The 11,703-nt window shown below is 40.5% G+C and overlaps 1 gene segment (V, D, J or C); it reads right to left on the reverse strand.

The window, feature by feature from the left end:
* Positions 1 to 417: 417 nt before the first annotated feature.
* Positions 418 to 10,715, reverse strand: LOC108788423. The segment is given in 4 exon segments: positions 418 to 524; positions 1,342 to 1,428; positions 2,448 to 2,714; positions 10,661 to 10,715. Coding segments are annotated over 4 exon segments (516 nt in total).
* Between the last annotated feature and the right edge of the window lie 988 nt (positions 10,716 to 11,703).

The following is an 11,703-nucleotide window of genomic DNA, read 5'->3' on the forward strand; positions in this document are numbered from 1 at the left end:
CTGCTTTCTATAAAGTTATGGGCTCACAGCAGCCATATTGTCAGTGTGGGTTGAAGCTCATAGGAATAGCTAACAATTCTGTTCAGGGAGAGATACTTTTTTATGTTGCATTATTTATGTATTTTTTGCATTGATACATGTTTCTACATGGGGTACGTGGCTTCCCATGTATTTTGTTTGACAATAGCTTGCTTATTAGCCCTGCAAATGGGTAGAATTATAGATTTCAAAGGGGTTCATTACTTAGTTTGCAAACTTCAAACTATTTTAAAAAATGTCATCAATTCAGAGAAACCAGTGTAAATAGTACAATAAATGTTTTTGGTGTGGAGGGAACATACGCACTGGTAATTTTTTTCCTTTGTGGACAATTCTATTAAGATTACTAGCAGGATTAAAATGTTGAAAGCATTTACCTTATAAACAAATCATCTTTACACTCAGTAAGAAGTTAAAGACCAGAGCTTTGACAAGCAGCACTCTCATTCCCAGGACAGTCAGTGAAAGAATATTAATATGATGATCTATAATACAGAAAACAATGTGAATTATTTTGTGATTTCAATAATTTACCATTACTTGTTATTTAAATGATGTCATAATATCTAACACAGGATCATTTAGAAATCAATAACGGCTCGCTAGTGGGTCTGGACTGACAATATGCAAAGTCTCTTATTTTTCAAGTGGGTTAATGTAGCTGAGAGCATTTTTGGTCTTTCTAATGAAATAGGAGTGCTCATTCTATCATGGTTTATCTGTCAATGCTGCAAATACCTAAACTATGGAAAGGGGTTTAGCAAAATGTGGCTACACTATTGTGCTACTTTTGTGCCTTGGTACCTCAAAAACCCATTTTGTTTCAGACTTTGCTATCTATTAGGATATGGTTTCTATAACATTACATATGAAAGTGGTGATTGAGGCAGACTAAGGGAAAAAATAAATCAAACCTATAATAAATCCACTTTAATTGCTATTTTAAGGAAACTGTGACCCTAGGTAAGTGCTTAGTCTCAATTTATATACTAAATATGATCAGACCACTACTGCAAGTTTGTACTTTGTCTTAAAATATATTTGTTCCAATGTTATAGCAGCAATAATATGACTGACAAGGTACCTGCTTCTAAAGTGCCAGCGCTAACCCCCTCCCAAATCTGCATTTTGGGCTCCCAGACAAATCAAACCATTCCGTTCAGACATATCCGCATATTTTCTCCAATTCCTGCAAAGCAGTTATTAGTGCTGGAGCAAACCGATCATGGCATCTGAGCACTGGCATGATGAATGGGGGGCATGCCTAGTCGTATGTAAAATCTAGGAAGTCAGTGCACTTACCAGTTACGTCAGCAGGTGGTTCTAAGCAGTTCTCATAATCTGCACCAGCAGTCTGTATTTCAGTGTGTTGTGTCTCATTTTCCACTTCTTTAAAAAAAAAAAAATGTGTTGTTTAATTCTATCTGTTACAAACAGCTGATGTTCAGAAAAGCACAATTTTTGGGATACAGTTAAAAAAGTAATAAATAGCTCACTATGTCTCCTTAGAGACATATTCCACTTTTTGCAAAGAAATAGAATATAACATTTACCAATATTGCCAAAAATAAAAAAAATATGGATTTACTAATTGTTTGCATTGGAGCCTGCAATGTATTTTGCCCACTATCAGTGGATTGTGCAGGCTCTTGCAGACTGTTCCTCAAGCCCCCGGTCCATACTGAGTTAGGGACCTGCGGTTATGGAGCTGGAGTTAGTGATCAATGGACTACAAGTGCAGTGACATCACCACACTTCTAGTCCATTGAGAACCACAATTCCCTATTCTGAAATTGTAGGCTTTTCATTCACAGGAATATATCTGTGATTGAATGATTCAGCTGTACATGGATCCGTCTCCACAGCCGCATCATTTATTCACAGATCCATTTACAGAACTCAAAACAAAAAACAGGAGCCTGCAGGGAGAAGCACCTTGCAGAACATGGTATTAAAGGTAAACAGTTTTTAAAAATACTTCATGGTTCACCATGCTTTTATAAGTGATTCACTTTGCATACACATCAAGCTTTACTTTATAAGGCTGTGCAAATAAGCACAATAACAAATGTTTATTAGCCATAATAAGCAATTTATTCTTAGTTTACTGTGGTCATATCAGTAACAGGTTAATTATGTTTTTTTTTTTCCTGGTTACTGCATATTAAACACATGTATAGATAAACCAACTGTTAAAGTTATTGTATAAAAACTGATAGTGCTATAAGGGAAAATATTAATTGTCACTGGATAACTATGTGGCCATACAGCTGAATGTTTTGGTCAGTATACTAAATGAGACATATAAAGCTCTTCATTCAGTGCTCAGAGTGTATCACAAAGTAATACATTAATGATTCTAATTAGTTTTCTAATTAATGAAATAAAGAGAAGAGAGATATTCTTACCGGCTACTGAATATTTCTGGCTCATCACCCATTTTCCTTGGTGTTTAACTCCACACTCTGTTGACTGTGTATTCTTTACAAGAACAGCATTGTAAAGGCCTTTCCTTGTCAGGACCGGATTCACCTTAACAGTATCGGACTCTGACATACTGGAATTGAAGTACATCTCCACATCTTCGGGGTAGAAATCCTTTGCAAGACAGGACGTTGAAGAGACTTTTTCAGATGTTAAAAGAAATACAGAAGGAGTCAAAGGATCCCTTTTACCTACATGAAGAAGACTAAATGTCAAGATCACATCAAATATAATATTTACCTCTAGCTGCAAGTCTTATTTATTATATAATTGCTAAGAAGAAGCTTTATGATAATATAAAAATACATAAAATATGTATTGCAATGGGGAATGTACACTGTGAAATCAAAAGACACTAATGGAATGAACGGATACAACAGCTAAGAAAAAGAGGTGCATAGAGGCATACAGTACAAATGTACAAAGCAAAATAGTGAATTTGAAATATGGTAATCTTAAATAATATGAACCTGTATAGCATGAGGCAGTGTAGCATAGCACAGTATAAGTCAGCCATGTACAACATTTTTTTGGCATATTTAGGTCTCAATTGTAGAAGTGATAAAAAACATTAATAACTATATACAATTTACGTACACCATTTTTTATATAACATATTCTGCAGTAACACATTTTTTGCCATGTGTTCAGTTGAAAAAATGTACTTACCAGCAACAACGGATAGCTTTGTTCCAGCCCCGAATGTCAAAGCATTAGACACAGAGCAAAAACACTGTACTCAAACCACTATTATCTATCTTTATCTCTCATAATTTTCCTTGTGGCTTGTTTACGCTAATACATTTTAGGATTGTCAACAAAATTGTGATAGAGGATTAATATAATGCTATGTTAATCAACACGTGCTACATGTATATCCGTTGAGGCTGATTCTAAAAGGTAGCCTGGCTTGTCAAATCAAAATCAATATACTATAAAGTTTTTTAAATGAAAGCTTTCTTTAAAACATGAGAGGTTACCTGAAAAACACAGAAACCTATTTACAGTTTATAGACAATGCATTACACACTTTAGGAGATACTTGAGATAAACTGACACACTAGGGGGTACTGGTAAATGATTGCTGTAATAAAGGGTTGTATATATATTTTGATAAACATTGCTATATTATACATACGTTCAAGCTGTAATTTCTGCTTTGATAAATCTGTAAAACTATACAACCATGTGATGAGCGGATCTTACCTGGTTGAACAGTAAGCTTTGTTCCATTTCCAAAAATTAGCTTGTCTCTACACAGCTATGTATCACATAACATAAACTTTGTGTTATTTTGAAAGGAAGAGGTTAGTGGTTAAGAACATTCTCTGAATTAAATACAGCCAATACTGTCTTAACCATTGAAGCCACTGAAATAGATATGCTGCAGACAGACATGTTACTTACAACCTTAATTTTCATAGTCTTAACTCCACATTGCTGTTACAGCAGTAGTGGAGGATGTCTAAATATGCCTTGCAGTCTAAGGCCCTGTTCCCACTGCGCGATATGCAAATCGCGCGTTTGTCGCGCGATTTGCATATTGCACGACATCGCGAGATTTGCCGCGCGATGTCGCGTTCAAGCTTGCATTGAGCAAGCTTGAATCGTGGCTAAATCCACTCAAAAAAGGGTCCTGCTGTAGCGACACACGACCCGCGACAGCAGGACCCTTTGCCCCATTGGATTGCATTGGAGCGCGATATCGCGCAGTAATTTGCCGCGATATCGCGGGAATTACTGCGCGATAAATCGCTCAATGTGAACGGGGTCTTATAGACTGCAGAGTTAGACCCATTGCACTCAATAATCATCACCAAGTAACTTACCTGGTCAGACACGCCAACTCTGTCTCAAGTCTGTGTAAACACACTTGTGATGAGGGGTGTAGCTGTTACTCAGCTATGCCAGCATAGAGCACTGGAGAGGGAATACAGAAAGCATTATTGTGACTGAGAGGAAGGCCTCATTCACATGGGCATGCACATCCATACAGCATTCATGTCTGTGCAGAGACTTGCTCCCAGGAGGGACAGGTGCAGCCTGTAATTGACAGACAGTTTGCATCCAAGTGCATGCACCCAGACTTGTACAGGTGTGCAGGTTCAAATTGGCATGTAGCCGCATCCTGTCCTATGGAAGTACAGGCTCCAAGCATTTACAGGCTGCACCTTCCCCTTATGGGCGCAGGTCTCTGCACGGGCATGCACACCGAATGGATGTGCACAGGCCCGGATTTCCCACAAGGCCACCGAGGCCCGGCCTCGGGGGCGGCAGAGCGCCGAGGGGCTACAGCGGTGACCTTGTGGGGAAGTTGCGGGCGCCGGTGTGAGGTGTCCCGGCGGCGGAGCTTTGCCAGGGGGGGTTGTCGGTGTGGAACCTGGCCTTGGAGCGGCAAGGAGGCTAAATCCGGCCCTGGATGTGCATGCCCATGTGAATGAGGCCTAAAAGATATTTTAAGGAATGTTCAAACAAACATCTGTCACAGATCATAATATGCAACAGTACAGCACTATGAAGACGTCTGGGCATATACACATAGGCTTGAATGCAGAACTGCAATATATTCAATTGTAACTGTGTGGTTGTCCTCCACCAGCGAAGCTATAAAAAAATTCATAGGCATGCAGCATTAGGTGTGAATGCTGCCTGACATGTTCATCATGGTGTGTTGAATTATTAAGGAAGGTTAAGACAGCCTTTACGTCTTACCGGCTACCACATTTGGATGCATTAACCTTCAAAAGGCTTTACACATTTTTGCAGGACATAAATGTGTAAAGCCTTTTGAAGGTTAATGCATCCAAATGTGGTAGCCGGTAAGACGTAAAGGCTGTCTTAACCTTCCTTAATAATTCAACACACCATGATGAACATGTCAGGCAGCATTCACACCTGATGCTGCACGCCTATGAATTTTGTATAGCTTCGCTGGTGGAGGACAACCACAAAGTTAAAATGGTTAAAGTTCTGCATTCAAGCCTATGTGTATATGCCCAGAAGTCTTCATAGTCCTGCAACTGACACTTGCATTTCTGTATCAGAAAGCCTTTGAGGCCTTATTCAAAGTAATTGTAAAGGTCAGTTTTGTGTTGCAGGAGAAGTATAGCCATTGTAGGTACATCTTTTTCTATGGAGCCTTTTCTCTTGCAGTCAGCCACTTGTCTGATAATCAAGTCCTCGAGTTTATCGTGATAATATAAACTTGAAATTAATGCATGATCCAAATCCTATGCCGATGGAAGGTTCCTGGATACATACTAGCATTATATGCATTATGTAGAAGATCTGAGAAGGTCACCTTACAAAATAATAGAAGAAAATGGAGGCACAGATGCTTGGGAAGCTTAAACAGGAACATTACCCACATCTTCGAAATGACAACACATACACCTTTAGAAATGTTTAGTAATGACAATCTACAAACAGATACTTATAGATAATTGAATGCTTTTTATTGCTTGAATACCTTATTTTTCTTTTCCTCCTGTTTCTTCTCACAGTGGCCGTTTTTACTAAGGGCAGATTAATATATGTAGCCCAGGCATAGTTGCTATATTGCTGGAGCACTCCTCCCTGCAAAGGGTTAATTACAGCAGCCCAGGCTTATGCTGATAGATAGTGTTGAGGGATGGAGAGTCGTGCATCGGCTTGCTTCGCATGGCTTCGGGTCGGCCGAACATGCTCAGCATGTTCGGCTGACCCGAAGTGCAGAATGAGTTCGACTCAGCCGATCCAACATCTGGATCGGCTGAGCCGCACCTCCGGCAGGCTACTCACTGCTGTTCGGCCTATTCTTATAGATGCCGAACAGTAGTGAGTGAATAGCTGAATGCCGCTGAGCGGCATTCGGCACGGCAGTTCTGCTTGGTCCCTCAGAGGTACCGAGCAGAACAGAAAAATAGTTAAAAAAGTAAAGTAAAGTAAATCGAAAACGATTGTGCGGAGCTGCCGTAAAAAAAAAAATCTCCCGAGCGCTCTGGGAGCCTTCCGCCCAGGAGAGAAACACTGATTTATCTTTTTTTTTCTTTATTCTAACACGGAGCCCTGTCAGAATCAGTCAGGAGTCTCCTGCTCCTGGCCGCCAAGGAGAGAAACCCTGTTGTGTCTTTTTTTTCTTTATTCTGACACGGAGCTGTGTCAGAATAGAAAAAAAAACAAAGGTACTGTAGAATATGAGGCCAAGGAAAACAACGTAACTGTAAACATGGCAGCAGTCAGCAGGTAAATATGCACCTTGAGCAGGAGGGAATTGGATACTTTAGATTAGAAGGCCAAGGAAAGAGACATGAAAGTGCTTATATTATATTTTTTTCATAGGGCCAAAATGAAAGACTTCCACTGTTGATGGTTCCCAGCTTTCTATTTGATCTGCAGTCAGGTCAGGTTCACGTCAGGAGCCTCTCGGTCTGCCTCTCCTGTGCTGCCCTTGGGGATTCCACTTGAGCGCCTGTTTACAGAAATTTTTTTCGCCCTTTTGTAGGACACTGTATGTCCAATCCATCTCCTTTTCTGCTCTGGGATCTCATATCTCTCTTATATATTATGTATTATTATCATATACCCAGACATCTCAACTCTCCCGGAAGCTCCGGGAGTCTCCCGCTATTAGATAGCGGCTCCCGGCCGCCCGGGAGAGAAACATTTTCTCCCGGAAAGGTTTAATCTGCTCTATCAAGCAGATTAAACCTTTCCCTGCGATCGTTTTTTTTTTTCTTTTACTCTCTTATATATTATGTAATACACAAAAACCTCAAACTTTTGATGTGGTTTAAACATTATATTTCATCTCTGTATAGAGTTTAAACTGTTACTTGCAGGAAAACAGTTATACTTGTGGGGGAAAAGTTTAAGAGTGAACTACAAACAAATACCAAATTCAGTAACAAATGCCCTCCTGTGACACATGTGTCTCCTGGTCCATAGTAGACAACACTCAAACCTGGACACACTGCATGCTTTCCAGTCAATACTAGTTCTGAAGACTTATGTCACATCTGATGTACAGGTAATTTTTGTTATCATTAAAAAATTTCCTAATGTCCAAGAAATGATTTGTATAAGCATAATTTTTTGAACTACTTAGTTTGCCAAAGAACTAGAGATTGCTCATTTAGCACAGTAAATATTCACTTAGGAAAATGTATAAGGAGAATTTATTAAAACGGGAGCAGACAGAATATAGAGCATCTGTGAATAGCAATTGGTAACCAATCAGCTTCTCTCTTTCATTTTCAAAACTTACTTAAAAAAGGAAGCTGGTTGGTTTCTATTGGCAACCACTGCAGTTATTGTCTGCTCCAGTTTTGTTAAATTACCCCATGATGTATTTTGAGTTTGGTAAAAAGGGTGAAGCTGTGTTTACTTCAAATACCTAATCATGTGCAAAAAAAACAGGATGCTTGTATGCGATTGAATAGTTGAAATTGCCACACCTTCACCATAATTACTAAGCTAAGTGAACATTTACTTTTGGAAACAGTCTGCATTCCTTTAGTTCATCATCCTCACCTACTTAGCTTGGTGTGTGAATATTGAACATGATCTGTTTGATGCTTTTTATGTAGAGGGGCACAATGTATACTTCATCATGCCATTCACAGACATTAATTATAACACAAAATAGTTTTTTTCCTTATATTATATTCTTTTCCATGCAAATGTTACAGATATATTAGTAAATAACAAAGTCATTAATTACTGTTACCTATCTCCTATCACTGCTATGAGTGCCAGGTTTTTGTACAGGCTTCTGTTGAGTTTGTATCATGGTGCTGATAATATCCCACGTGTACACAGTGATACTTCCCCTTTCAAAAAGTACAGCTATAGAGAGAAATGGCAAATGGCAGGTTTGTTCTTCATATAAAGAAAATGATTACCTAGATAACTATTACAGTATTCCTGGAGCTTATGTTTTTTTTGCAATCATGTTTCACACAATGGAATGCACTTTCATTACTGCCATCAAACTACAGTCAACTAATATTTGAGAGGTCTACTTAGCAATGCCTTCATCCAAGAATCACCAAACGTTCACACATTTTCACTTAAAATTCAACTGGAAAAATGTGTAAATATTTAGTGAAAGTTAAATAAATCCTAGGTTAAAATAAATTAATCAATAGAAACCTGATGTGCATGCCCATGTGAATGAGCCCTAAAAGGTATCTTAACCACTTGCTGTCCAGCCAATTGCAAATAAACGGCCATACAGCAAGCATTTTGATGTGAGTAGGTGTTTTTAAACTGTCGTGCCTGCTCCTGCGAGCCCCTACCATGCGCACGAGCAGACAGTGCAGTGCACAAAAACAAGGTGCAGAGGCAATGAAATTGGCTCTGTACCATGTGAGCACTGTGGCCAATCACAGTGATCAAATAATGTAAACAAAGGCTGCAGTTTGCAGCTTTCTTTCCATTTCCTCTAACACACCATTCGGATGTGAGAGGAGAGGGAAAGGGTTTCACAGTGATCTGTTCAGTTGTATTTTAGAGTGTCACCAGTGCACATTTTACAACATATGTCAGCACCATTCAGCAGTACAGTGTCAGCCTGCAAGCCCCAATTAGCATTAGATTGTCAGAGTGCCAGCGTCTACCACAGTGCCAGCCCCAACCACCGTGAGATTGTCAGTGTCAATCCCTATCAGCGTGAGATTGTCACAGTGCCAGATTCTGCCACACTGCCAGCTCCAATCAGTATGAGATTGTCACAGTGTCAGCTGCAATCAGCATGACATTGTCACAGTGCCAGCATCTGCCACAAGCCCCAATCAGTGTGAGATTGTCCCAGTGCGAGATTCTGCCACAATGCCATCCCCAATCAGTATGAGATTGTCACAGTGTCAGCTGCAATCAGCATGACATTGTCACAGTGCCAGCATCTGCCACAAGCCCCAATCAGTGTGAGATTGTCCCAGTGCGAGATTCTGCCACAATGCCATCCCCAATCAGTATGAGATTGTCACAGTGTCAGCTGCAATCAGCATGACATTGTCACAGTGCCAGCATCTGCCACAAGCCCCAATCAGTGTGAGATTGTCCCAGTGCGAGATTCTGCCACAATGCCATCCCCAATCAGTGTGAGATTGTCACAGTACCAGCCCCAGTCAGTGTGAGATTGCCATAGTTCCAGCATCTGCGACAGTGCCAGCCTGTAAGTTCTAAACAGCATGAGATTATCACAATGCCAGCGTCTGCCACAGTGTCAGCCCCAATTAGCATGAGATTGTCATAGTGCCAGCTTCTGCCACAGTGCAAGCCTGCAAGTCCCAATCAGCATGAGATTGTCATAGCGCCAGCGTCTGCCACAATGGCAGTCCCAGTCAGCGTGAGATTGTCACAGCGTCATACCCAATCAGCATGTGATTGTTACAGTGTCACCAGTGCCACATTTTCTGCAATTAGCACAATTCAGTGTCTGCCAGCAGTACAGTACCAGTGTCTGCCAAAGTGCCAGTCTGTCAACCCCAATCAGTATGTGAATGCCACAGTGCCAGCCTTCCAGCTACAATCAGCATGCTTTTACCACAGTGCCAGCCGATCAGCTTCAATTAACGTGTGATTTTCACAGTGCCAGCTTATCAGCCTCACTCAGCATGTGATACTCACACAGCCTGTCAAAACCAAACAGTGTGAGATTGCCACAGTTCCAGACTGTTAGCCCCGGATTGTCAGCATCTTGGATAGTCAGCAGTAACAATACGGTGTCACCAGGTACTGATACAGCACAACCAGTGTCCTGATCACCAGCCACAACAAGTTCCAGTGCCAGCAAAATCTAGTTCTGTAAGTACAAAAAAAGTATATCCACTGCTAAAAATGTACAAAAAATCTAAACTAGTGAGGAGGCATTTAAAATTCTCAGTATCACTGATGAGAGCTATGTCAGATTCTGTTTCAGAGTATGAACCCATTGGAAGCAGTGGTTCATTAGCTACCTTTGATTCAGTAGATGATGTTCATCCACCTTAAAGAGCCAGACATGCTGTGCCATTAAACATCCAACATCCAGCTGAAATGCAGCACGCAAGCACCAGCAGTGCTGCGCATCCCGATGCATTGGCAAGCACTAGTAGTGGGTTGATCCAACATCAGCCACAAAGAATTAGGACCCAGAGAGCCCATATTAATGTACCAGAGGCACTTTCAAATCCCTTGTGGCTACCCTCTACTTCAGCAATACCTGTCATCCTACCATTAACTCCCCATCCAGGAGTTCAGGTGGAAACTGAGAATTTTACACTTATCCAACTTTTTTATTTGTTTTTTACTGAAGAGTTTTTCAAATCAATTGTCAACCAAACAAACCTTTATTACCAACAGTTAATTGTAAGAAAACCCAATTCCTCTTATTCCAGACCATTTGAGTGGAAAGCTCTGAGTGTTTCTGAATTCAAAACCTTTCTCAGCCTAACACTTAATATTGGACTCACCCAAAAAAACGAACTTTAGTCATATTGGTCTACACACCCAATTCACTACATGCCCCGATATTCTGCTACCATGTCCAGGACAAGATATACAATGATTATGAGATTTCTGCATCTCAGTGATGATTCAACGTGCCCTCGCAGAAGTGACCCCACATATGATAAGCTCCAAAAAATAGGCCTCTGATCAATTTTTTTTTCCACCAAAGTTTCTGAATGATATACCTCCCAGCAAAATATCTGTATTGATGAGCCCCTCATACATTTCAAAGGCAGACTTATTATAAAACAGTATCTCCCCAGTAAACATGCCAGGTACGGTGTGAAACTGTACAAACTTTGTGAGAGAGGCACAGACTACAAATTTGATTTCCATGTGTATGAAGGGAGAGATAGCCAGCTAAATTGTGTGGGACCTATTGTCACCCTTATTCCATCAGGGATACTACCTCTTTGTGGACAATTTTGATATCAGCATGCCACTGTTCAAGCACCTCTTCCTCAAACAAACCCCAGCCTGTTGTACAATGCAACCAAATCACAAAGGCTTTCCCTAACATCTTGTCTACAAGAAGCTGAAAAGGGGGGGAGGGGGGGGGGCTGTAAGTTTGAGGAATGAGGAACTTTTAGCCCTCAAATATAAGGACAAATGGAACCTTTATATCCTTTCATCTATCCACCCAGATTCCTCGGTGGAAATCCAGGGATGATCTGGTCTGTCCCAAAAACCTCTCTGTGTCCATGAATA

This window comes from Nanorana parkeri, unplaced genomic scaffold (genome assembly GCF_000935625.1).
Source record: "Nanorana parkeri isolate BGI_ZX_2015 unplaced genomic scaffold, ASM93562v1 scaffold325, whole genome shotgun sequence".
Classification (NCBI taxonomy): domain Eukaryota; kingdom Metazoa; phylum Chordata; class Amphibia; order Anura; family Dicroglossidae; genus Nanorana; species Nanorana parkeri.